Raw genomic sequence first — 27,060 nt, 5'->3', positions numbered from 1 at the left:
TTTAGCATTAGCAGCAGAGTTGCTGACTTGCTTTGGTTGGCTTGGCTGCGTCGTTAACAATGTCGATTGAGCTCAAGCTTTCCCGGATTAATCGAGTTTATCGTCCTTCTGTAATTCTCTCTCTTTGAAATTCTTTTATCATTATTTATTTTATATTAATGATGAAAGGTGATATTGGAATTTTTCAGGAACTGGTTGAGGGCAACATCATAGTGAAGTCTGCGTCTTCAATCTCGCACTATGGAATTCGCATCGCGGTTGATGGATCTGTCAACTTGCAGGTTCGAATTTCACCGTCCGTGTTATAAAATGAAACGTGGTTTAACTTGGAGAAACTGGGTAAAGGTGGTGTGGTGAATTATAGGTTTCTTTTTTCTTTTTTTTTTGCTGTTGTGAAGGTTCGGGGAGGGACGGCCGGAGTTATAGAGACTTTGGTTGGTGCTGCCAAGCCTATTTCGATTCTGTGAGTGACATCTTTCTTAGCTTTTGGAGACATTACATCTTTTAGTAGACATTACATCTTTCCTGTTTTGGCTAATATGGAAGCGTTCTGCAACCAATTTGTTTTTCTCACTTGAAAGCAGGAACAAAATTGTTGAGCTTAGACCTGCTGGAAAGATTGCTTCAGGCACGACCGAGGTACGAATAACAAGTAGTTTAACTTTAAGCAGTGCATCCTCTAGCCGCTTTCGATTTTTCCAGTTGCAGTAAATTATGGTGGATTCGAATTCCTATTAGACCATTTGCAAATTAAAAGTTCTGTGTTTATGGCAGATACCGTTTTCTATGCATATCAGGCAACCAAGAGAAGATAACCTCGAAAAGTTCTATGAGACGTTCCATGGAGGAAATATTAACATTCAGGTGCATCCTTCTGCCTTGGAAAGTACACATGTTCAGTAGTTAGCCCTATTAGTTGGGAATGTATCATTGCTTCTGATTGCCTTTGAAATGCATTTTCCTTTTTCATACTTAACCGAGACATGATAATGAATTGTGCCATAGTATTTAGTGACTGTAGATATATCGAGAGGATACCTTTATAAGTCGTTATCTACAACAATGGAGTTCATAGTTGAAAGTGATAAAGGTGTGTATTGACTATAGATTAAGATGCTATCTGATTTTATTCTCTGTGGTTTCATTTACATATATTAGTTTAAGTAACTTGCTTTCTGATTTTGTATTTAATCAGCTGATGTAATTGAGCAACCAGTTTCTCCGGAGATGGTTGTCTTTTACATTACTCAGGATACCCAAAGACATCCGCTACTTCCTCAACTGAAATCAGGTTTGCTGGTTACTTCCTGTTATATCCTATCTATCTCTAGTTACTGTTCTTAGAGTATTGTCAGCCTTTATTATTGGAAAGGGAATGCTCATTTTCTTTTTCATGATACCATGACTGACAAGAGGTATTGCTGAATAGGTGGATTTCGAATCATTGGAAAAATGGCCACTCAATGTTCTTTATCGGATCCCGTTAGTGGTGAACTAACAGTAGAAGCATCTGCAGTTCCAATTTCTTCCATTGATATACACTTGCTTCGTGTAGAGTCAATCCTTCTAGGGGAGAAAATTGTGACTGAGAAGTCTGTGGTTCAGACTACACAGGTATGTACCCTTTCTTATCTTCTCAACATATATAACTCAATTTACTTGTCATAACAACTCTACCGGTTGTTTTTCATATATCAGATAGCAGATGGAGATGTCTGTCATAATATGACTCTGCCCATTCATGTTATACTTCCCCGTCTTTTGACATGTCCTACAGTCTCAGCAGGGTGAGTTGCCAATAACAAAATATTTTCACCTCAAAATCCTATTTTAGTGTGAATTGTTTTTGAAATATTAAATTGTACTGAAAACCGGAATAGAGCAATCCTAATTGGTAGTACCGTGCTTACAAAACTCAACATGGCATTTGATTGAAGTATTTTGGGATGAAGTAAAGAATAATTCTGATTGCCATACAGTTTTTCTCCATGCTTGTGTTATTTAGGAATGACTGATATTGTTTAAGATAAATGTCACAAATCCTTGTTAACTATTTGTGCAGGCCATTCTCGATTGAATTTAAAGTTGTCATAGTCATAACATTTCAGTCAGAGGTAGCGAAATTGCATTCAAAATCTGATCCTACAACTCCCAGACTATGGGTAAGCATCATTTTAGATATTGATTCAAACTGATAGATTTTAGTGCTATTGTAATTCTCTTCCCCAATCTCAGCTTGCAATGGAGACTCTACCGCTTGAACTTGTTAGAACAAGGTAAGATGAGCTGGACAAAGGTTACAAACAGGATTGAAACATCTACAGGGTTCATTGAACTCCTCCCTTCCCTCATTTGACCTATCTTGGTGAGGACTCCCCAGATGTCAGGCCTCTTGGTATTTGTGTCAAGTTTTTCGGCTTCATGCCTCTTGCTGAAAAGAATAACACAAGCACATTCGAAATCTGTGTGGTCATTTTAGCTTCATCTAGGCGAGTCCAATTCTTTGTATGGGTACCTGCCTTAAGATGCTGATCTTTTTGTAAAAAATGAGTTTGAAACAAGAAATCTTTGATGAATGAACATCCTTATTTACCATGTATTGTTAGAATTCTTTAGTTCGGATAAACTGATTTTCTCAATTGGATTGTAGATTTGTAGTCGATAATAATTTGCACATCAGCATGCCAAACTCATCAAAATATTCATGAAATTGAAATTTTGAACAAGGTCAACTAGAAAGTACTCGGACTATGCATTCACCAACTTTATTATCAAGAGATACCACCATTCAACTCCTTAACAATTGCACCCAGCAAGCAGACCATATGTAAAACCAAACCCGATGTCTACTCCTCAAAAGAGTACTGCAACAACTAACACTACCTCACTCAACTGAAAACTCAAACAACATGGTGTTTCTATACTTCTCACCAGGTTGGACAACAACAGATGGGAAGTTTGGAGTGTTGATTGCATTTGGGAATCCCTGAGTCTCCAAGCAGAGCCCTGCATGCTTATTATAAACAGCACCTCCTTTACCTTGAACACAATCGACATAATTCCCAGTGTAAAACTGCATCCCAGGGGCATTGCTCCATAGGTTAAGGACCCTTGAGCTGGAAGGGTCTCTCACTTTAGCAGCATGTTTCAAACCTTCCTTCTCTTCCCCACAATCAAGCACATAGTTGTGATCGTACCCTAGTCCAACCTCATGGATGGACTCACCAACCCTCCTCTCAGCAGTGAAATCAAAGGGGGTGCCTTTAACCGGCATGATTTCACCTGTGGGAACTGTGTTTTCATCCACAGGGGTAATGTGGTTAGCCCATATTTGAACTCTGTGGTCAAGTACGTCGCCTGAGTTATGGCCAGCCAAGTTCCAGTAAGTGTGCTGAGCTAAGCTGATAGGGGTAGGCTTGTTCTCAGGCACTGCTTCCATGTCGAGTTGCATAGTAGTGCTTGAAGTAAGTGTATAAGTTGCAGTCACAGAAACACTCCCCGGGTAACCTATTTCCAGCGAAAAACATCAGACCGCAACACAGAGACAGCTCGAGAGAAAGAAAGAAAGAAAAAGGACAGAGATATAACCTTCCTCCCCATCATGACTATGATATTTGAAAGTAATGGACGGCTTATCGTCTTTCTTATGTTCGGCTACCTGCCATATCTGCTTGTCATAACCCTTGTTACCACCTACAGAGAAACACAGGCAACATCAGAAAATGCACCACATAAGGCCCAGTTGTTCCAAAACACACCAAGCAAACCGCATATGATGATTCATTAATCATAATCACAACAACAATCAGACCCATCTTGTAAGCATCATCATTATTACTGTGATATCAATGCCAATCACAAACCGAGTTCCTCCACAAATGCAATATGCAGATCAGTCCATTAGTTGCAAATAAAACATGCAAAGATCCAATTAAGTATTCCATGATTTGATCCTCAACTTTTTACGTAGCAGATCTCGGCTAATCGAAACAGGACAGAGTGATCCATACCATGGAGACTGTTTGGAGGCCTGTTGAGAGACACAGAATAGTCAGTTCCATTGAGTGTAAACTTGCCATCTTTGATCCTATTGGCGACCCGGCCCACAATGCAGCCAAAATAAGGAGCCAGCCCTTTCTGATTATCATCCACATTCAAACACCATCAAAATCTAAATCCAACATACAAACAACAGAACACCCAGAATCAAATTCCGATCGAAAAATAAAATGAGAAATTTACCAAATAGGGCTCAACAGAGTCGAATCCAAGCACAACATCAGCCGATTTTCCTTCAAAAACCCACAATCGAATCCAAAACATCAGCAACATTCATCAAAAACTGCAACTTTACAGTGAAATCAACAACCAAACAAGGGAGTGAAGGGTAATTTCTCACCGTCTTTGCCAGGAACAGACAAGGAGGTGATGGTGCAGCCCAAGTTGGAGATGAGGACTCGCATGGTGCCATTGTTGAGTTCAAAGATTTCTGCTTTCTGATCTGCCATGCTTTCTGTTTCTCTTTCTGTTTCTATTGGCATGGATTGGATTATATACGTGTGCAGCTTTAGTTTTAAACTGAATGGTGACGTCATGTCTTCTAGATATGTTGCCACGTATGTTTCCTTAGTTTATCCTGTACTGTAGACAAATCCGTATCCTGTGTGATCTCTCTCTTCTCGTATTATTCTACTTATCCTCAAATTTTTTTGTACTCAGTCCCATAATCCAAGCATGAATCCAACTTGAATTATTCGGTGATAACTCTAATAGTGTCAAGTTACTAATTTTTGGGGCTTTAGGACTACTTAAACGGTGATACAATTTTGTCGTGTCATCCAATAGCGATCATTGCGTATTGTTGTGTTACATATTAATATATGAGAAATTTTAAATATACACCTTTAATTACTTAATACACATAGGGCTGTCAATTCCGATACGACCCGATAACACGACTAGAAACCCGCACGAAATAAAGCGGGTTGAACCCGCACGATTAAAAAGCGGGTTGACGGTGGGTCAACCCGCCATGACCCATTTAATAAATGGGTCGGCCACGGGTCAACCCGCCATGACCCATTTAATAAATGGGTCGGCCACGGGTCAACCCGCCAACACGAAGTGAACCCGTATAACTCAATTATGCTTTGTTTCTTCTTGAAATTTTGGACGTTCAGAGTATTTTATCATAGGATTAGACAATTTGAAATATTTCGCTGTTTAATTATTGGATTTAATTATTTATGAATTATATATAATTATTTATATCCTTCGTCTTGTAGAGTTTTTAGTAAATTTTATTAATTTATGCATTTTTTTAGTTAAATGGGTCTCATTATTAATGCTTAAATGAGTCATTTTGTCTAACAAGACACGACTTATTTATTAAATGGGTTAAGCGGGTTGGAAACGGGTAACCCGTTTAATAAATGGGTTGGGTTTGGGTTTAAATTTTTGACATGATTATTAAATGGGTTGGGTTTGGGTTTATATTTTGCGACACGACAAATACCTTAACCCGATACAAACCCAACCCGACACGACCCATTGACAGCCCTAAATACACATTCCTATTATTTTATATTTTAAATCAAATTTTATAGGTAGGTTAAATATCCAAAATGGACATCTATATATTAGAAAAAGAAAAAAATTGAATCACGCCTATATTCTTTTTTACGTCTCTTCTTCTAAACTCTGGATGTTGTGATACATCTTTCTTCTCCACACTTCATCATATCAATTTCGACCATTGACATGGCTTCTTAAGACCTCACTCAACAATCTTCTCTTCAATTATGTCATTTTTGGATGAAATAATTATAAATTGCTGAGAAATTTTAAAACGATGGAATCTACCACTCCATCAATTAGAATTTCCATAAATTGCAATTTTCATTGTTTGGTTGTATTTATTCAGAATCTGAAATGTGTAATAAATTAAGAAGATTTAAAACAAGTTAAAATATTGAAAATGAAAATGACCTTATTTTGGAAACTAATAAAGTAAGAAAAGTAAAAGGGAATTCAAAATGATACATATTTTGATGGAAATTGAAGTGAAGAATTCAGACAATCAATTCATTCATTTCTTTCCATAGAGAAATTCATAATTTCCAAGTATAGAATGTCAAATGAGATAATTTATGTTAAGAAATTATGAACTGCTTATTTTCATTTTAAATATCATCTCTTTTTCCTTCATCCAAACACACTATTGAGGTGTGTGTTATTCATCTTGTTTATTATTCTCATGTTTAAATATTTGAAACATACAGTAATAAATCTTTAAGGATTTCCCAATATTTAACACAAGTAATCAATATGGTCATTTACAAAACGTCAACGTATACTGATCATACTAAATAGTAGCCTTAATATAATCAAATAATATAAATAATTCGTCGGTAAAAATATTCCCCATATATACATTTATTTATTTTTGGTTGAAAAACTTGAAATATATATACGTCGTCGATTTTAATTGTTTCGGATGACTACATTAAACAAGTTTGATTTCCCAACATCGATTCGTCGGTGGACTCGCTTGGCTCTTAAACGAACAACAGGAAGTTTGGAATCCAAGAAAGCCGAGAGGAAATGCACAAGATTTTCAGATTGAGCATAGGTTAGGCCAAATCATTATCGACATGAGCTAAACTAGGAGAAATGAAAAGGCTCTACTTTTATTCACGGACTTGAATTGATTCTGTTATTTTTACACCCCAATTCCAATTTCCAATTTCCAATTGTTGGGAACATGTGAGTAGATGCTCATATGTGATACATCATACACATATTTCACACATCACATATAAGATTTATCTCCATAACTTTGATAATAAGCTTCAAGAAACCATTATATGACGCTGAACACACAGATGCACAGACCATCATGCCTTTCCTGCTGAGCCAAATAGAATCATCTTCTCTGCAATCACTGCTTTCATGGCTAGTTTTGCTGACTCCATAACATGGACCAGATCTTTCTTTGAGTTGCTAAGGGAATCCATATAAGCTTTCCGTACCTCGGTATTTACATTGAACTTTCTCACACCTAGCTCTATGCATCCCTGTTCAAGGAGTAACAACATAATGTCTGTAAACATCAGAACGCATTACAGAGGAAACATCTTTGAGGGCCTTGTTACATAAAGACATTATACCTTTACAAGTTCCTTGGGCACACCAGAAGCTCCATGAAGCACCAGAAAGACTCCTTTCTTTGAACTCAACGCGTGCAATTCCTAACGTGGAAGTAAAGTCAGTAACCTAGATAATGAAGAAATGTGTGGTTCTGGAGAGGGGATAGCATATTGGAGTGGATGCACATTCAGAACAACACTGTATAACAAGTAACTGTAGTTTACCTTAAGCAAGTCAAGTCTCAGATTTGGGCCACTTGCAGGGTATTTACCATGGACATTTCCGATACACACTGCCAAAGCATCTATACCAGTTTCATAGATGAACTCTTGAGCCTGAAATTTGTGAGGCCTTCTGATGAATTTGGACATGTCTAACATAAAATGGAAAGCTGGTCTTAAAAATGTTAGAAAAAAAAAATAACCTGCTTAACATCGGTCAGCCTTGCTTCATAATCTTCAACAGTCAAATCATCTTCTGTCCCTGACAATCTCCCTAGTTCAGCTTCTACTAGCAAGCCTTTTGAGTGAGCCAAGAATGTTATGAACCTAGTGTACGAAACATTTTCTGTAAAGGAAAGATGTGAACCATCTACCATGACAGAATCAAATCCCTGGCAATGTCAAAGTCAAGAATCAAGATTAGCATTGGCCAATGATAAACAGATTACATTCTGACTAGAAAGTGATATATGGAACACGATATCAAATGGTAGAAGTCAACTTACCAAGTCAAGAGCTGTCACCAGATCTTGCTTTGAAGTTCCATGATCAAAGTGTACAGTTATGGGTACCTGCCGTTATATGTACATTATCTTGTCATTAACAAAAAGTCGCAATATACAGTTGTTCAACAGTTCAAGTGACTTACACTGGCTTGTTCAGCAGCAGAGATGCAACAAGCAATCAACGGCATGCCTCCTTGCTTCAAGGCACCGGGATGGATCTAGATAGTCAATCACAATCATAAGTTATTGAATATTGATTAAATCTATGATGCAGTTATACATGTAAGAAAGACTACATGAATGGAATTAGCATAAATATATTGGATGCTGCTTTGTTTCCCTGAAGATGTGTAATTGTGAAATCACCTCATGCAGCAAATATATTGAGAATTTCTAATTATGTTGCATGTTTAAAAAGATTGAACCAAGTGCATTGGTATTCTTATTTTTTTGCGATCTTAAAGTCACTAAAGATCTGCAGTTCTATTAGGATCTAGAACTTGGAAGTAGCATATATATATTGTCAGGTAATGTTAATGCAGAACTTGGAAGTAGCTTTTATAGACAAGCTTACGTTTGAAACTCACACTTAAAAAGAGCACAATTCAGAAAAATAGTCACGTAATATGAGATGTTCTACTGCTTCTAACCTGTAATATGGCAGGACTCTGTTGTTCCTCCGCTGCAGCAACAACTGCCTCTACTCCTTCTAAATTATAAACATTGAATGCTCCAACAGCATATCCACCCTTTTCTGCATTCTTTACACAGATGAAATTGTTAGTACGTGAAAAAAAAAAATGTATGAACATCAAATTAATGGCCCTTACCAGAAGAAGCTCTTTCGTTGAAAATCTGATTGGACGAGCCCAGGATTTCACTAGCTCGGCCAATGCTCCACTGTCACCAACATTACCTAAGAATGAAGAAGGGAGGAAGCCCCATATCAATATGTTTAGTTGTTTTGGTTTACCTTGATTCCCAAAAACTATTAACTGTTAGAATGTGCATGTGACCCTGCTACTCACCGGGAAAAACAATGTATGGAACTCCCAGATGCCTACTTTCAGGACCCAACTGCCATAAGGGAACACCAGGCAAGGCTTGTCCCACTATTTTAGCACATTTTGCTTCAAGGGCTCTAGTAGCAAGGTCAGAAGAGGTGATTCCACCCTAGAAGGGGAAATAACTTCAGCATGAGCATACAAGATCCAGATAAATAGTGACAGTTACTAAAACTTCATTACCCATAGTTGTATACAATGCAAGATGTTGTGATAAATTGACAGATACACAGGAATAAAGAAATAATAATAAGAAATAAAAGTGCAAATGAATAACTTTCATAACCAAAAAAAAAAAAAAAAAGCAAGATAAGGAAAGAGCATGGTGGCATTTGAAAGTGCAAAGTACCTTTGCAAGGATGTAACGAGGTCTTTTAGTTATTCGCCTAACTATTTCCACCAGTGCAGAGCTAACTTTGAAGTTGATTTCCAAACTCTCAGAGGGACCTGTGCAATGAGCAATTAGTTGCCATTTCAGGACAGAATACATACAGAACATTTTTCTTATATAGACAAAATACTTTACCAAACTTTTTCATTTATTTATTCTTACAATGAAATAGGAAATATAACTTTAACAAAAAAGATCCACAAGAAGGATGGACAGATAGTCGATCACAATGACTCTTACTAATGGAGGCAATGAGCAGTTACTATTAACCAATGTTGTCTGAAAGTAAAGGAAAAAATTATGTGTTTTCTTCTTTTGGAAAATTGATATACAAAACAGCAGAGCAAGCTCTTTTTTGGTTCTTGTAGAAATCATGCTCTTCTCCTTTTTCAGAATTCTTGCAAACAGGGTACATTAATATATTTCTTTAAATAAAAGTAACAGGAAACTAACTTTTGCCGGTAATAAGCTCCCGACTGGTTACTATTAGTGTGTCATTCTGAGCTGAAAGAAAAATATCAGCCATCTCAGCTGCTGTACTGATTTCCTCCTCCCTCTCTTCTGCAGACCTCATTGCAACTTTAGCAACCGAAACCTGATTATGATGAAGGAGGCATATTCAGATCCCTCATGCTAAAATAAAATTACATATTACGTGGACTTGGGATAAGAACAGGTCAAACTTGGAGTTGACTAGACAAATCGAATCAGCATCCAATGAAGAAAAAGTTGTAAGACAGAGATTCTGTCTGCTCACCTCAATGCTTCTCAGAATCTGGCCACATTGTAACTTAAGCTCTTCTACCTAAGAATTATAAGAGTGAGCCATGAGCTGAAATCAGAAAAGGGGATAGGATGTGATACATTATCCACTGATCTAGACTTCAGTTCAACCTGTTTTGTCGTCTTTGCAACATATGATCCAACAACTATGAGACCACCATTCCGTTCCTTGTTTATTCCTAGATCCTTGGGCAAAATTGGAGCTTTGGGAATAATTCCAATCCTTGCCGAAACAAAACTAGCAGCAGTGCGGCATAAGAATTGCTTGCCTTTCAGTTCTGCCTGTCGCATCACACACAAAGACAAAAGCAGACATCTCAACAACTTGATCAAAATATACCAGAGGAAATTTGAAAAATGGATAAATAAATAAGTATAGAAGGGACGTGCCTTGATCATTCCAGCTGCAAAAACAGCCATATCTCTTTCGCTAGCAGCATTAACTATGCATGTTGATCCCTGTTCCATGTGAAAATTAAAATAATAGGATGTAACGCAGGCATAAATGCCACTAATCCAAAAAGAAAACTCCACCAGTTGACAGAAACTTTTGATATTTTTTTTATTTTATACAGGAAGGACTCCCCTTCTTAGTTTGTCTACTTTCTCTTCCTGATCCTACCAATTTCTCATCCTTATGCAGATGTTCCTATCAGCAGTTACTTCTCTGGTCATGAATGGACTCTTTGTTTCTTATGTAAACCAATATAATTTCATGATTTTGGAACCACCAGTTGCAGGCATAGAATAGCAAAACAAGCTATTCTCTACCATCAACTTCATCTATCACAGGATCACTTCATCTGATCTTTGTGTAATCACACACTTGTTTCACATGAAGTCAGTTACCATATTACAGAAGCTACAATTTCTATCACAAGAGGAACCCAATTTCATATGTTCCCCAACAGTATTGCAGTATGTATCTATGTCCCAAGCTAATAAAAGCAATAAGACTGCCATATCCACATGTAAATCCACCTGATTTATGTCAAGCCAAGTACAAGATAGTCATTTATTTTGCATGCATGGGGGAGTGAGAGATTGCACGATTTTGTGTGGTAATCCGTAGCCTGTACCTTCTGCAAACTGGAAAGATGCTCACAAACAGCATCTGGGCCACCTTCTCTCAGCAGTTGAATAGAAATGGATGCGACACTGCTGGCTGGTATGCGACCAGCTGTTTTCTCCTCAACCCACTTCAAAGAAATTGCAATTCACAATTCAAACTAACATACTTGGGTAATATGGATATTAAAGCCATGAAATTTAAGCAGATAACATAAACAGACCTCACGAAGATTCGAAGATTTGTAGCCAAAAGCAGCATCTTTAGCAAATCCTGTATCTGCTGCAGGGATAAGCCTAAAGATCCATGAACCATGACAGATATTAAGCTACAGGATTAATTCATTGTTAAGAATTTCCAAAAGCAAAAGGAATGAATATTACTGATCAGTATCAGCTACATAATGTATATCTCCGATGGTATAACGCCCGCCTTGAAGAAAAAAGGGGCAGATGATCCATGCATCCATCTCACCCAATACTGAAACAGCAGCATCAGCTTCCTAAACACACATAGTATCTTCATTCATTAAATGACAAGTCTCTATAGTGTTGAGTGACTCTAATGTAAATACTTAAATATAGTTACATCACTTGCCTCTGGGAAATGACCACGCAAAGTCGAATCACCTCTCAAAACTACAGTATAATCAGCATCCTGAACTGATTTGGCTGCAGTATGCAAGTTTGTGCAGATGTCTTTGATTAATGTGGTGGCCTGTAAAACAACATCAATTGTTGAAACAGGGAAAGGAAAAATGTATACAAAATACATTCCTTGGAGTAAGAAGGATTTTTTCTTCTTCTTTTATAATTGCACAAAACCCTTACCTTGTCAGAGCTCATTGCCCTGGAGTTGGTCAAAATGAAAAAGCATTTCGGGCTTTTTCTGAACTGCTCAATCAGTGATTCAACAGTCCTGCAAAAAACCACTGACCAGTTCATAACAACTCCTGAATGTCTGCTCGCTTTATGATATATTGGTTACAGGTACTGATGGTTTTCATCACATAATGTAATATGTGTAGCAAAGAAAAGCAACATTAATACAAACTCTGCAGCAATTACACTTTAGAGTACCATATAGAATATATGATCCATTATCTGTAGTGCCTAGCCCATATTTATTTTATTTCTTTTTATTTTCTTCGGAATGGCAGCGAAATTAGAGTTACATATTAGACAATTAAAGACACTCACCATTCAGTTAAGACCTCAATATCATGCACAGTTTGAGTTCCAGTTGGATCATCATCAAGAACAACCAAAGTCTTTGATGTGTCCTGATTTAGTTTCTGTATTTCACCTATGGGATCTGATGGCCATTCAGCTGGGAGAGATTGCAATACAAAGTCTTTCTTAACAGCCGGAAGTTTTCCTTCTACCTTAACGCCTGTGAGTGTCTCATAAACCTACAAACAAACAAAAGTTCTAGTTGAGGGGAAAAAATGCAACAGCCATGTTCCAACTTCCAACTGTTCTCAGAATGGACTACACTGTGCATACTAAATGCATGATAAAGACAGGAAATGAATTCAAATGATAAGTTTCACTACTCAATTTTGATAATATATTTTACACATTATGAACTGGTAACAGGTAATAAGTTGTGGTGAATCTCTATGTCGTTATCCATAAATCTGGATTCTGAGAAAAGTTGTTTCACGGTATTGATTGTGTAAGAAAGCTTTGCAAAAACAAGGGTCAGATACTGAGGAATTTCATTTCAGTGCTGAGGTTTGGTTTAGCACTCTGATATCGTAAGTCTTTATGAATCCAGTTAATTGAATCTAATAGCGAATTATCATCTATGAAATTATTTTGGATTGGTACATGAATTTTGTAATTATTCTCTGTAACCAGTAAACTATCTCCCTCAGCTAAAAGAGAAAACCATTAAAACTTGCCCGTACCTTAACCACACCAGCATCATCTTGTCGACCCCAACCTGCAGCAGAACCTGCCAGACAGTTATATCAAGTGTTAGTTTCCATGAGCATGTTAACAACTTAAAAATAACAGAACTCTTTTCTTACATAGTTACTAGTATGTATTTCTGGTTTCTATTACATATTTTGGTGTTATATTTATCACCTGACAATTGTCTACCGAATTTCCAATATCTTTTGCAAGTATAAACACTAGTTTATACTATCCTATCCCATTAAAAGTTTTATAGTTTGTATAGCACATATTTATGACACATTATTAAGCTAACAAGAAGAAATGTGCTTTGCCACATGCCTATTAACAATAAGTCATGCATCTTCTCTCCACTAATTGAGAAAGTGAATGTGAGGCAACCTACTAATTCGTAAATAGGTTGGCTAGGAAAATATGAGAGTCATGAGACTGTATTTTCAGGAGAAAGAAAATTAGAAAGAACCTGATAGGAATAGTTGATGAGCAATAGTCGATACATGAAGTGGAACCTTTCGAATTGAACATTCGTGAGTAACAATTCCCTGTACATGATTAGCATATGATTATGGTAACCTGATAATCACCAATTATTGTAATTATACGTTGTTTCTATTGAAAACACTGCACACAGTGCAAGTCAGTCTGACCAAATCTTTCACAAAGATATCAAGCGCAGAAAGTGGTGTATAATCATTGTCCAGCATGTGTGGAACACGATTTTCAAACATCCTGCACAGGGATTTCTAGTACAAGGTTAAATGAACTTGAAAATAAATAAAAAATTCCAATTTGAGTCTTGGATGGAATTGAGAACTAGAACAAGAAAGATAGTTACCAGGATGATCCCTCACTATTTGTGATGAAATCAAATAACATCCTTGTATTAAGACCCAACCGAGCTCCAAACGCCATTGCCTCAGCTCCCGATGCTATATGAACTCCAGCTAGCAATTGATTAACCATCTTTACACCACTACAGAAAACAATATGAGGGGAAAAAAGTAATGATACTAGGAAATCAGAACATTGTGAATCATAATTGAAGAACATAGACATAATCATATACATAAGCAATAATAATACAACAAACATCTACTCAGGAGTACCTTCCAGCTCCACAGCCTCCTTTGATAATATAAAGCTTCTCGCTTAATGCTGTTCATAGTGAAAGCCAAGTATCAGCCACAAAATTCTGTAAAAGAGCCCTACAACCTGAACATTATCGTACATGCTTACTACCTGAGAGGACTGAACCAGTACTCTTAAGAGCTTCATCTGTGCCAGATGCCATGATCTGAGAAAGACACATAGGTTTGAAGATTGGTAACAATATTTATGCAAAATGTTGGTATAAAATAACTATTTAAAAATGGTTGTTTTTGCAAACCGTAAGTGTCCCATTGCCGGCTCTCACAACACCACCAGAAACAGGAGCATCCACCAACTTCAGATCTTTTCCTTCATCTATAACAATAACATTTGCAGAATGAATACTATGATTTCAACTGCAAAAGTAAAGCACGGTGACATGGTGTGATATGGCACATACGACATACTTTGTAAGCGTTGATCTAGTCGGCTCACAAATCCAGGAGAAACAGTGGATGAAAGGATAATAGAAGCTCCAGATGGAAGTGCTATAAGACACAGGAATATGGGGTCAGTGTTGATATAAAAGGGAGCAGGAATGCTGAGTAGAATTTGGTACCTGAAATAGCACCAAAATCTCCAAATAAAGCGCTCTCAGCTTGAGCTTCATTTGTGACCATTATTACCAGAACATCAACATCTATGAGAGAAAAGGCATCAGGTAAAAATAGATTAATTCCTTAATTTAGTTTACACACACAAAAAGGTCCGCTTTCATCATTAAAAAAGAGGGGGATTCCTGAAACTAATTTTCTTATTACCAAAAACAAAACAAAAAAACAAAAGTGAATACTGCTTCGTTGAATATCAGTTAAATAATTTACTGCTTTCTAATTCTATAAATTGAATAAGCTTTCAATTACCTTTACATACTTCTGCTGGAGAGCTTCCAATCAAGCCACCAGCATTGGCAAATCGCATTAGTGTCGGTTTATATACCTGCATCCCAAAAGACACAAAAAAATAGATTAGTTCTAGTGAAGGAGAAAGAAACCAAACACACAGTGAATGACTAAAAGAGTGACTATATTGGTGAGCTTTTGTTTTGATTCCATTCTATATCAATTGATTATTGAAAATCTAACGAGGAATTACATCATAACCAAGAACACAAAAGTTTGATTTTAGAAGTTGAGTTGCCATGCCGAATCCCATTGCTCCAAGACCAATGAATCCAATCCGCTTCACCATATCTGATTTAGCAACAATATGGCTCGCCAATTGCTCAGGGATGTAAGTCTCAGCATTTGCTGCATCTGAAATTTTTACTCCAAGTTTCTTTTCCCAAACCTGTAGACCAGACAGTATACAAATGAGAGATAACAAGCAGAAGTTAATATATGACATACATATCTTAAAAGAAATTAATGTGACATGGAATTAACTCAGGCCAGAGGTAATCACATTTACTTTAACTAAAACATTAACCAACCTTAATCAATGTGGCATCTTGGTCATCTGTGTTACCATCTGAAGACCCTGAAAAAGGAAATGTATTAGGAAGTATATAGAACAAAGCTGGTCAGTTCCAAACATCAAACAATAGCAAGTAGTTTGATAGTTTTATAAGTGATTTGTGTACACGTACCAAGAATAAGATGTTGGTGAGCTACTGCTAAAAGTGGCAGAGGGAAAGTAAGTGATTTGGCAAGATTCAATATAACCCCCTACAATATGGAAAATTTATATTAGACTTATATTACGAGAAGACATAATCAAAGCACCAAGACAAAGACTTCAATGAAAGCTAAATAATTCAAGCCCAACCCTATACAACAAAGTAATATGTAAACATCTGGCACCAATGGTTCTTAAGTTACAGCTAAGTCAGGATTTTTTTTTAGTTCTATTTCACACATTTTATTCCTACTTCTCTTTCTACTTTCATTCTGTATATCTTGAATTCATAATGATTGCCTCAGTAACAGCTTCTACGTACCACAATTTAGATAAGAGTTCGGTTAAGCTTGATTTAAATGTCAATCCAGTGCTGCTAAGCAAACCTAAATCATTTTTAGTATTTTGCGTACTTAAAGAATACCAATGAGTATAATCTAATCATGCATGAAAACATAAACTCATCTTTACTTAGTGATCTGCTATCGTTATGGCAAAAGAAAAGGATACCCAGCCACCATTGAGTAACACCCAAATCTAAAACAGAAAGACGTACTTAAAACAGTACCCGGTGCTACAAATCTCAATATACATATAATTGCAGTAAATCTTACCAATTTTTGAACCAGAGTGTCACGTAAATGATCTTTAGGAGCACCCTTTGAGTGCTTTAACAGCTGGGGCACCTGGTTCTTAAAAACCCTGCAATCAGAAGTGATCAATTAAATCAATAATAAATGCTTAAACTTATGGTAACATATGAAATGAAGAAAACATACATTAGACATAATAAGTATCTCATTAGTGGATGAAAAAAAATTGCTCCGGCACATCGATTTCCTGTGTTCTATTCCCTACTGTTAAAGTAAACTTAAGAGTTTGCTCTCATACAATCTAATCCCAATCAAAAGAATCAATGGAAGACTATGTAATTACATGCTCAAGAAAAGTCTGGGTTATTGTCTAACTTCTGGATAAATTTTGTCAATCTCTTTTAAAGAAAATTCAAAACCACTAGAAACTGATATATTTTCATAAATATTCTCATAAACCTAAATCTGATGTCGTCAACTATGCATTACATATAAAATGGTCTATTTTATCTCAAACTGAATTCTTATAGACAGGAGTTCAGAAAAAATAAAATCAAGAATCTTACTTATTCTAGTCAGTTACATTACTGTATGGGATTTAACTACAAAATATATCCTCAGTTGTGCTTTAACTTTGACTTTTGACATAAAACAGTCATTAATGTAATACAGATACAACATTAATGCATAAGCACGCACCATGAGTTTCCGGCCGCATTAGATATGATATCATAGATTATCCACGGATGAATACCAGCTTTGGTACCAAGAGAAATAGCTTCCAAAGATGCAACAAGATGAATACCCTGAAGCAGTTCCTTAACCATCTTAATTTTGCTGCACTACCAATATAGATTATGAGAAACATATATTTGAGCATGAACTAGAACTCTCATACATTAATTGAGAAATTATCCCTTCAAATGACACATTAAGAACAAGTAACATGTACCATATCCACTTGTATAGAAAACTTGAGTCTATATGCATTCTCAACTATATAAAAAGGTTCTCAAGATCAAGAGAATACATTACCTTCCAGCACCAACTTCACCCTCAAAAACATAAAGCTTTTCACACATTGCTGTAATCAAAAGAAAGTAAGTTGACTGAGAAATGATATAAAGACGCTTGACAATGCTTATCAAAAATACATTCCAATGTGAAAATTGTAGTTTATTGATTGAATGATTACCAGAGAGAACTGGTCGTGCCTTTAAAATGGCATTTGAACTTCCTGAAGAAGCAATCTAAGGAGTCAAGGGAAAAAAAATGTGAGCAATCTACTCAAAATAGACTAAATTATTGGAGCGGCTGAGAAGAAGAGAACCTTCACAACCACCTCTACAAGAAGTCAGGGAAGATAAGAAAGCAAATAATCTTACCATAATTTTTCCATTTAAACTATCAGATACTGCCTTCATGGCATATACATCTACAACATAAGCTGGCTTATAATCAGCTGCAAGAAAAATAAAATGGTCAACATCAACTCAAATTTCAAAATAGATATTATATATTAAAAAAAAATCGATGCTTGTATGCTGTATCTTGAAAGTACTCAAGTTGATAGCTGTCAGAAACAAATTACCTGTGAAACACGTCTGCAAATTCTTAATGCACAACGGTAACATTGTTGAATTAAAAATGAGAACAGTATCGTTCTGCAATCCTGCATTCCCATGCAGTTAAGTATCAGTATATCAATAAAGTAAACAAGGAAAAAGAGATGATACGGGATATAAGCGTTGGAAAGAACTTTAAAAGCAGCCTCATTACCTGATGTTGCATCATTAATTTGATCTGCCTGAGAAGTTAACAGAACCAAAGCTGAAACATCTGCAAGCCATAGAAGAGACAGACAGAGAAATAGGAATATCAGTGTCCCAAGCCTTTTGTAAGTAAGATTAGAGTGTCAACCCTAAGAATGATCATATTGAACCAGAAAAAGTAAATGAATATTAGAAATGAAGATTAGTACTAGACAGCTTAATGACTCAGATCAGATAAGAGTCAGGAAATCGCTTTACCTTTTCCTGCCTCCTTTGGGCTGCTACATCTTGTTCCCCCTAGCTTTAAAAACTCATTTATCAAAGGTTCATATGTCTACAGATGAAACAACTGCATTAGAAATGACAACCCTTCACATAGGAAATTCTTGTTTTTAGAGATAAATATTACGCGAACAAAAAAAATGAAGGAAATTATTACCATGTCTATACATAGAGAGAGAAATGACGCATCATTTTAGGACTACAAAACTTTTCATATCGGTGAAAGTTTTATGTGTTATAGATATTTCTTCATTCACATATGAAGTCGTATCATATATGTTTTTGGCTTAATCATTTCTCTAAATAAACTAATAAAGAGCAATTAAACGCCTCATAATCTGTTAGTATGATTATGCTGCATATTTCACTTTCACACACAATGGTTTGGCCAAAGGAGTGACGAATCCATCACATTATGAATTTCAAGGATGAAATCTCAAATTAGGTTCATTAGATCACTCCCTAGTGGCATTGAGATCAAAGATGTCATCCATCTCAAATGCATCAATAATGAATGTAAAGATTAAAACTTTACCAAAGGACACTCTTCTTGTTCTTAATACATGGATAAATCTCCAGCCAACTGAATAACTTAAACATTAACCAAAACATGAGAAACTTCCTTCTTCTTCTTTTTTTCAAAACCGAAATTATAGAAGACAGTGAAGACCCAAATTGAGTCCCCATATGTAAGAGAGCCGAGGATCAATGAACGTATGATTGGATTGGGGTTCAACCAGGTGGGCATGGCGGCTCCACCACCCACGCAGGCCAAATGGTCTTAATTCAACAATGTCATTTCAAAACAGTGAAGCAAGTACAGTTTACACTTGCAATATCATAACTACTAGTCTGACAAGTTCAAGTCCAAAGGCTGGAGAGAACACTAAGCATGATACAAAATATAACAACAGATAGAGCAAAGATCAAGATAGAGTGAGAAAAGGGGAAACCTCAAATGCTTGAACTCTGAAACCGCTGCGGAGAAGTGAAGAAGCCAAGTCCAAGCTCAAGTCATCCAATCCCACAAACCCAACAACACCATGAAACGCCATTACAGCCAGACCTGCTCAGTGGTGTTTGCTTAGGAACCGACTCAGTTTGATGGAACTTTATAAGAGAACCCAATAGCAAGAGGAGGAAAGTGAGCTTTGTATAGAAATGGAATCACATGAAAAACGAGAAGAACCAAACCTGTGTGTATAAAGTGGATTCCTTTTGCACGTCAGGCTGACTCTGAAACCGAAAATAAAACAAAATGTGATTTCTCGGAGTGCTATTAAGTTGTGTCGCGCGGGGGCCGGGGGGGAGAATCGAAATGAAAGAGGAAAAAACATATACGAGTATACGACGGAGTCCTATTAAGCCTCCACGTTTCCATTTGAGCTATTTTCTGTATTTTCTGTACACGAAACTGTGCTGTCAAACAGTGCTGACAAAATATGAGCTATTTTGTCTTCTTCTTTTTTTTTCTTTTTTTTTCCATACAATAATGACATAATGTCCTTTTTCTTTTCTGGGACAAGGAATAATTAATTGTATAATAATTACTCGAGTGATTAAGGTACCGTTTAGGATTGATTCGCTTTTTAAAAAATCAGATTTTGCTCAAAATTTTAGATTTTTTTGTATTTGGTAAATAAATAAAAAACAACTTTAATCGAAAGTTATAGGTCACTGACAGTAGATTTTAGAAGCAGCCTAGAGGTTGCTTTTAGAAGCTGTTGTGGATCAAAACACACTCTGCAGTTGTTTTATGTACTAACAAATTTATTTACCAAACACTAAACTATTTTAATTCACAACTGATTATTCTTACAACACAGCAACAACATTTTTTTTTTAAAGTCACAGCAATCTCAAACTAGCCCTAACTCACCTATAGCCGATTAATTCTATAACTAATGTGATCGTATATTTAAGGAATCATTGTTATGAACTTTTTAATTTTAGGATTTTGCCCTTGATATGTGATGTTAATTCCGATATAAATGATGAATTCCAATCCCGTGATGCAAGGATAAAGATTTGTAAATTGATAATAAAAAAATATTTGTGGACCCCTATCTCTATAGTAATACACATTATGAATGAAAATTCAAGTTAAAAAAATCATACCACCAAGCACCTATAATGATCCATATTTATCGTATGTAATTGAAGGAAAAGATGGAATATTTTGTGACACTCTGCTCGGCAAACGAGTTGATAATTTGGGGCGTTCTATCATTGTTGTAGGTTTTTTGCTTTTATTATATATATCGATGTAGATTGCCTCGCAAAATAGCAATAGAGTTTTTTTCATACATTGTAATTCACTGTTTAATTAGACAACATTTCGCCTCGAATATAAGAGTGGTTAAGAGTAAAAAAAAAAAGAGTTGGTCGTATGAGTCAAAAAGTTATGTAAAGGCATCTCGTATTGCTAAATAATGGTGGATCCAACTTTTTTCATGATTTTTGTATTTGTAATAGTGCAAAAAGAATGCCAGATTCCAAATTGTTCATTTGTTTAAAAATAATGACTTTGAGTTTCTAAACGCTTTGCCTTAAGATTTTGAGACAAATTGTACTATTATCCGAAACAATAGATGTTGGAGAGGTTTTAACAGTCACAGATATTCTTTTTTCTTTGGTTGAAAGCCATAAAATGTTTTTTTTTTTAAAAAAAAAAAGATAAAATGTTTCTTAAAAGTAGACAGATTAAAAATAAAAAAGAAAGAAATTAAAGAGGAGAAACTGGACTGTTGCGCGTGCGATTAGATTCTTGCTGGACCATGAATAAAGCCGACACCCACATTTGACGTGGCAATGATGAGGCATTGACCACATACTTAGAAACACATGTTTATCCAAATTTGTTCTTATATTTTCATAATTAATCTTCAAATATATATTCTCAGATATTTTCTCTAGCTCAACGAATCTGTTTCTTGTTCGAGCACGTCACTTACGGTTGCAGATGGAAGGTTACTCAGAAATTTCTGGCGTTGAATCTGATCGAGTAAACCATTGTCTCGATCAACTGGTCGTTTTTATGTGGATCAATGAAGCTTCATATCAGCAACAGATCGAAAAGGAGATCGAGGTGTGAAGACAAAAGATGGGGACCTTCTTGATTGCAGAACGACAATTTTAGGCAATTTCACTTCTGCAAGGAATTACTCTAATCTGTTTTTGTTTATTTTGCTACGTCATTGTCTACGTATATCCGTAATTTTCTTGGCGGTCCAAAAACAAGAAACAAATGGCCAAATTCAAGGCTTTTCAAGTGTTGCAATCCAAATATATACTTGGGTGAGGGTGTTACACGTTGAGAAAATGTATGCAATACAATTTGCATACCTAATTGGATTAGGAATGTAGTAGTTTTACCAAGTAGCTAGGTATGCAAATTGAAGACGTATTCCAAATCTTGCAGGAGAAAGGATTCTCATCCTCGTTAATTGGTTTAAGCAAGTTGTTATTGACACTTTAATTTATTTTTTTATTTTTTAACAATCAAATACTTGCCATAACGACAAAATATATAAAGACCTTGGAGATTGATATTTACTTATTTAGAGTGTGTTAATAATATATATATATATATATATTTTAAATCAGTTATGTTCTAATTTTATAGCTGAATTGTAGTTAAGTAGTTGTTTTGATTCTCCACATCATGCTTGTCTTACGTTATCGAATGGCATGTTAATTGTGGTTAGGCCACGATACGTCCGAGTTGTTTACATTATGTAATAGAAATATACCACCAATGAGAATGAGTGGTAATTCTTGACATGAACTTTATATGACCAAGAAACAATGCCAAATTTATTAATTTCGAGTCAAATTTGGATTCACAATAAAACTTGGAGGAATACATCTCTCTCTCTCTCTCTCTCTCTCTCTCTCTCTCTCAATTGGTTTTATGAGGAAAAAATATATGTATGTTGTATGTATGTATATGGCTTAATTGTTTAAAAACTATTAACTCGTTGTCATGCCAAACCGCCCGAATAACTACTATTCAACCACTTTTTTTACAGTGGGCTGGTGCAAATGTGTTTCTCTAGTTGACGTGAGTTAGAGCCTATTATAACCATGGATCATCAATATTTTGGATTTCATTAGAAATCTCTCTCTTATTTGCGTCTCTGCAACAATGTAACTTTTTTATTTATTTATTTTACGTAAGTATCCTTATGGAAAAGAAAAAAAAAGAAGCTCATCTTCGTCCCTCGGGCCTCGGCAACGTAGAAGACTAGAAGCCCGACACTATCCTATCTGACCTATTGAATGAATGGGCTTTTAGGGGGTTACTCGGGCCTCGGCAAATTGCCAACGAAGTCGGGTATAAGCCCACAGAGTGAGAGTCTTTTCCTTGTCACATTTCCCTCGCTTTTGCTCTGCCGAACGACGTCGTTTGCCTCCCCAAGCGGCAGTAGCCTCAGTTCAGGTGTGGGTTCAATTCTGCCTCCGCCATTTGTCTTTTTACTACTGTCGGTCACTGAGCTTTTAAAGTGCAAAGTTTGATTTCGATTTCCGCCATTTTAACTTATGAAGGTTATTATAGACTAGAGTCGTAGGGGTAGTCTCTGAATTCCTCTTCATCCGGTGAATTAATGTTACAGTCCTAACATTGTTAAAAAAAAACTCCTTGTAATATAAATCACTGTACACATCTTCCTGGCGGATTCATAGATTTTCTTATTTCAATTGTGATTCACAAGAGTATGATTAGTGTAGAACGCTTATGATGCAACAGCTCCTCTTTGAATTATGGGGGCTGACACTCTTTCATTTGCACACTTACACGACGTAAAAACTTTCAGACAACAGAAGGTATTGGTAACCAGACTTGGACTTTGAACACCCAGTTGATGTGGCACAATGCTTTTTCTTTGCAATGTTTTTACATACCAGTTAAAGTCTATTTCTGGTATATGCATGTTTTCCAAAACAGTAGAAGTCAATGTCGGATTGGATTGTCAAACATTGGAAACAGTCTTCGACTGTCCATATTTTAGTCTCTCCTGGCAGATATTACAACAAGCATCTTGGGTTCAAAATTTGTAATTGTGCAGCTAGATACTGTTGGAGAGGAAAGATCCTACATTGGAAAAGTGATAAATAAAATATAACTTATAAGTGGGTGGATTTCACCCAATTGTAACGAGGCCTTTTGTGATTAAAACCCAACACCTATCGGGTGGTTAAGTTGGGACAGTATCGGTATAATGGTGGACCACAGGCCACGCTTGTCGCTGTTTAACATGGTATCAGAGCGGGTTACCCACGTGTGCATGCCTAACGGCTACACGGGCTTCACGACACCCAAAAGTTGTTCACTTCAAGTTCGCCACATGTGCGGGGGCGTGTTGAGAATATATACATCCCACATAGGAAAAATGGGACCGCCTATGAGTTTATAAGGGTTTAGGCCACTCCATCCATTGCCAATTGATTTTGGATGTGAATCCTAGATTATTTTAACATGGTATTAGAGCGGGTCACCCTTCAATACGTTGCCAACATGGACCCGGATATGGGTTCATTCATTAATTGATTCACCAATCTCCTCTCCAATCGTGGACCTAGTTTGTGTTCATTAAATTGGCCATCGGAAGTTTCCGATTGGATTATTGCCAAGTGTCCGATGTGGGCCTTGGATTGTTATGTGATTAGTCAAGTCTCTAATGTGGGACTTGTGACCCGATTTCCAATGTGGAATCGGGTTTGTCAATTAATTCCACGTGCATACCTAGAGCTAGGTTGCACGTGAGGGGGCGTGTTGGAGAGGAAATATCCTACATTGGAAAAGTGATAAATAAAATATAACTTATAAGTGGGTGGATCTCACCCAATTGTACCGAGGCCTTTTGTGATTAAAACCCAACACCTATCGGGTGGTTAAGTTGGGACAATATCGGTATAATGGTGGACCACAGGCCACGCTTGTCGCTGTTTAACAGATACTACCTTGTGGATTAGAAGTATGCAAACATGCCTGGCTTCATTGCTCCATATCGTGCTGTACCTTACTACTTGAAGCTGTTTCCTACAGGTCATTATCCTCAGAATTCGAAAGAGCTAGTCAATCAGCGACACTCTTATAACGAAATGCGTCTGATCGTATTTTTGGGGCTTTAAATATTGTTGTCAGCCCCTCCCTACCCATTGCAACCACAAGTCAGGCTGGTTGTGGTAACATGTGCCTTGCACAATTTTCTTAGTAGGGAGAATCCAGATGACTGGCTTTTTAAAATGTTTGAGAAGGAGTGAAGGACACCATACTGCTAATCGGAGAACCATTATCCCCATTAGAGGTGGAACCAATCCTGCTGTTTAGGCACTCTGCTTTGGACATTGCTTTTGAGACAGAACAGCTAGAGTTTACTTCACAGTTGCGGGACTCGATTGCAGCTGAAATGTGGGAGGACTATATCCATGACTTATCTCCTAGTTAGATCAATTGATTCCGGTCATAGTTTCAAGCTAGGTCGATCTGAAACTCTTTTGGGTTCAAAACCAAATGAAAGATTTTGGTTATGTGGATATACATCGGAACTTTTGTTGATAGCAAAACAAATATATTGTTTCCCTAACAAAAAGAACAGCCATTCGGAAGGGTTGATATTGTAGCCTCTTACACCTTAGTCTTACAGATGAACTCCAGAATGGTGTAGGGAATTGCGAAGATGGCTTGCATGTGTTGTAGGGAATACATTGTGACAGATCGAGCAATGATTACAATGCTGATCTGCAATTCCATGTAAACCGGCCAACTGGTTCAGTAGTTGATTTGATCATTCTTGTAGTTTTCTCTTCACTATTTTGAAGTCTGGTCTCCCTTGTAATTGTTATGTTTTCTTACCTCTATTCCACGAGTACAACGGTACATGGAAAACATTATCAGAAACTGAATATCGCACTGCGGTGGCTACTAGCAGGCAGAAAATTATTACTCCTCTTGCCTCACGAGGACCATGGCCCGCCACTTCTCCAACGGCGGATGCAAAGGAGGTATAATCTCTTGTTACTGTTTGCACTCTGCATCCATAACACTTTGAATTTTTTAATAATTCTTCAATCTAGATTAGAAGAAGATTCTAATGAAGCGAGCTATGAGGCTCAAGCTTTGTTGAGCTTGACAATTCATGAAGCCTGTCTCCCTCCTAATTGGGACAGCCTGTGAAATATGATATAGACAAATACACACCCCGGTCCCTGTGTTATTCCTTCTTCTGCCAATAGTACAACCTTATTAGTTAGGACCCCAAGTAAAGTAACCCTTTTTTTCTTTATTTTTTGGGTCCTTCTAAAGTAACCCTTCTAACAACATAGCAGGCTGTTATAGAATGATTCATCCTTGCTTAGCTCAGTAGTCTCAGTAGCTCGTGGGTCCAAACTAGTCTAGTTATGCAAAGTAGAGTCTCTTCTGTAGTGTGTCTTTCATCTTTGCCAGTGATACAAAGGGAATCTTTTCACTTGCTCGAGGGGACCATTTGGGCATTCTGCCATTCTTCCATAGTGAGGATCTGTGCATTGATCATTGAGCATCATGCATGAACATGATCAATGATAGCTTCATTTGCAAGGGTGATTAATCAGAAAGGTATTATCATAGGTCTTGTACTCGTCTCTTTTCTGATTAGTCTAATTAAGCGCGGAATAATGTCTTACAATCCTTCTCTTGAGCACTTGATTGCATGGGATTCTCAAGCCCCGATCATTAAGAAGCAAGATTGGTCCATTGGAGAATCATAATCTGCAGGACTTTTCATGTGATGCCAATGAGTGCCACTTCTGCACTCAAGACTTTTTCACATGAATCATGGCCCCAATTTGTAGCTGTAAGTTTGTTGCTTGTGACCCCATAAGAGCTAGACCATCAGACCATGAATCATGGCCTAGAAGAAGCACTGAAGCAACAATGCTTTGGGCTCAAATGAGGACCTAGTAGGAGTCACATTACCCTCAAGGCCTTAACCATAACGATGCGCATCAAAGATGCTTTTAATGGACGGTCTTGACTAAAATAGTAATTGTAGCACCGTGTCCAACAGGAACTGGGGCCATGACTCTTCTGGTCTCCGGTGTCGGCAGCTTTCCTACTAATTTGGACAGGACCTGAGCTCTGGTACAAGTACAACCTCTTAGAGTAATAATAAATGCACAATATCAAGTTACTTATACCAAACAAATCGAACATGCATAATATACTAGATTCATTGACGTATCTTTTAAAGCAAGACAACCTTTAGATGGTTAAATGCAATGAACACTAGCCACCCAACAAGACAAAAAACAGACGATTCCTAAGCTTGTTCGTTCACCCACCTTTCACACCGAAAATGATTTGAATTGTATCAAATAAATAAACGATTTTAATGATAATTAGGATTAGTGAGATGAATTGATTAGACTTTCAATGCTAACATTTCTCACGCATCAAATACTTAATTGTCAAGAAAATGATTAGTTCGTATTGATAAAAATAAACCAATCCAAAGAGACTTATTTGATATTAATTCAAAAGAAAGAAAATAGAAATCGA

General features: G+C 36.7%; 3 protein-coding genes across 6 annotated transcripts; 1 reads left to right on the top strand and 2 right to left on the bottom strand.

Moving 5' to 3' along the window:
- Window position 1: 1 nt before the first annotated feature.
- On the top strand, window positions 2–2,639 carry LOC112179029 (vacuolar protein sorting-associated protein 26C). 3 transcript variants are annotated; one of them, XM_024317333.2, is made up of 11 exons: window positions 2–110; window positions 189–281; window positions 399–463; window positions 585–639; window positions 775–864; window positions 1,006–1,090; window positions 1,196–1,291; window positions 1,430–1,614; window positions 1,699–1,787; window positions 2,063–2,162; window positions 2,236–2,639. In XM_024317333.2, the coding sequence occupies exons 1-11, from the start codon at window positions 60–62 to the stop codon at window positions 2,278–2,280; spliced, it is 954 nt and encodes a 317-aa protein (XP_024173101.1). In that variant the 5' UTR covers window positions 2–59; the 3' UTR covers window positions 2,281–2,639. The 3 variants fall into 3 exon arrangements, with proteins under 3 accessions (XP_024173101.1, XP_024173100.1, XP_040367520.1); XM_024317332.2 differs by having other exon boundaries at window positions 582–639; XM_040511586.1 differs by lacking the exon at window positions 1,196–1,291 and having other exon boundaries at window positions 582–639.
- A 71-nt stretch (window positions 2,640–2,710) lies between these two features.
- Window positions 2,711–4,560, bottom strand: LOC112179028 (galactose mutarotase). The gene is made up of 5 exons (XM_024317330.2): window positions 4,400–4,560; window positions 4,243–4,292; window positions 4,011–4,137; window positions 3,589–3,693; window positions 2,711–3,507 (listed from the first exon to the last, which is right to left on the bottom strand). Exons 1-5 carry the CDS (start codon window positions 4,539–4,541, stop codon window positions 2,885–2,887), a joined length of 1,047 nt encoding a protein of 348 aa, XP_024173098.1. The 5' UTR covers window positions 4,542–4,560; the 3' UTR covers window positions 2,711–2,884.
- Window positions 4,561–6,664: 2,104 nt separating this feature from the next.
- On the bottom strand, window positions 6,665–19,856 carry LOC112176267. Of its 2 annotated transcripts, XM_040511062.1 has the most exons (43): window positions 19,713–19,856; window positions 19,472–19,584; window positions 18,495–18,570; window positions 18,244–18,303; window positions 18,056–18,136; window positions 17,850–17,926; window positions 17,660–17,714; window positions 17,500–17,548; window positions 17,164–17,301; window positions 16,486–16,573; window positions 15,843–15,921; window positions 15,687–15,733; window positions 15,350–15,544; window positions 15,118–15,193; window positions 14,814–14,894; window positions 14,662–14,742; window positions 14,493–14,569; window positions 14,345–14,399; window positions 14,212–14,260; window positions 13,941–14,078; window positions 13,753–13,834; window positions 13,569–13,647; window positions 13,096–13,142; window positions 12,383–12,594; window positions 12,014–12,101; window positions 11,781–11,900; window positions 11,567–11,685; window positions 11,407–11,479; window positions 11,194–11,313; window positions 10,505–10,573; window positions 10,226–10,396; window positions 10,089–10,136; window positions 9,785–9,926; window positions 9,290–9,387; window positions 8,905–9,049; window positions 8,707–8,792; window positions 8,527–8,637; window positions 8,020–8,094; window positions 7,877–7,942; window positions 7,574–7,762; window positions 7,374–7,484; window positions 7,170–7,250; window positions 6,665–7,076 (listed from the first exon to the last, which is right to left on the bottom strand). In XM_040511062.1, the coding sequence occupies exons 2-43, from the start codon at window positions 19,571–19,573 to the stop codon at window positions 6,897–6,899; spliced, it is 4,116 nt and encodes a 1,371-aa protein (XP_040366996.1). In that variant the 5' UTR covers window positions 19,574–19,584; window positions 19,713–19,856; the 3' UTR covers window positions 6,665–6,896. The 2 variants fall into 2 exon arrangements, with proteins under 2 accessions (XP_040366996.1, XP_024169871.1); XM_024314103.2 differs by lacking the exon at window positions 19,713–19,856 and having other exon boundaries at window positions 19,472–19,698.
- Between the last annotated feature and the right edge of the window lie 7,204 nt (window positions 19,857–27,060).

Source organism: Rosa chinensis, chromosome 7, assembly GCF_002994745.2.
Source record: "Rosa chinensis cultivar Old Blush chromosome 7, RchiOBHm-V2, whole genome shotgun sequence".
NCBI lineage: Eukaryota > Viridiplantae > Streptophyta > Magnoliopsida > Rosales > Rosaceae > Rosa > Rosa chinensis.
The sequence above is the reverse complement of the archived record's forward strand: the minus strand, read 5'-3'. Positions and strand labels throughout refer to the sequence as shown.

What these genes read in the sequence shown, in the direction of transcription:
- LOC112179029 (XM_024317332.2), top strand. Translation starts at nt 60, where the DNA reads ATGTCGATTGAGCTCAAGCTTTCCCGGATTAATCGAGTTTATCGTCCT. An exon ending in TTGCTTCAGGCACGACCGAG is followed by an intron (nt 640 to 774) that starts GTACGAATAACA and finishes TGTTTATGGCAG; the next exon opens with ATACCGTTTTCTATGCATAT. An exon ending in TGTCCTACAGTCTCAGCAGG is followed by an intron (nt 1,788 to 2,062) that starts GTGAGTTGCCAA and finishes CTATTTGTGCAG; the next exon opens with GCCATTCTCGATTGAATTTA.
- LOC112179028 (XM_024317330.2), bottom strand. Translation starts at nt 4,541, where the DNA reads ATGCCAATAGAAACAGAAAGAGAAACAGAAAGCATGGCAGATCAGAAA. An exon ending in GTCTGTTCCTGGCAAAGACG is followed by an intron (nt 4,293 to 4,399) that starts GTGAGAAATTAC and finishes GGGTTTTTGAAG; the next exon opens with GAAAATCGGCTGATGTTGTG. An exon ending in TAGTCATGATGGGGAGGAAG is followed by an intron (nt 3,508 to 3,588) that starts GTTATATCTCTG and finishes CGCTGGAAATAG; the next exon opens with GTTACCCGGGGAGTGTTTCT.
- LOC112176267 (XM_040511062.1), bottom strand. Translation starts at nt 19,573, where the DNA reads ATGGCGTTTCATGGTGTTGTTGGGTTTGTGGGATTGGATGACTTGAGC. An exon ending in ATATCTTTGTGAAAGATTTG is followed by an intron (nt 13,648 to 13,752) that starts GTCAGACTGACT and finishes AATCATGTACAG; the next exon opens with GGAATTGTTACTCACGAATG. An exon ending in GGCTGACCGATGTTAAGCAG is followed by an intron (nt 7,485 to 7,573) that starts GTTATTTTTTTT and finishes CACAAATTTCAG; the next exon opens with GCTCAAGAGTTCATCTATGA.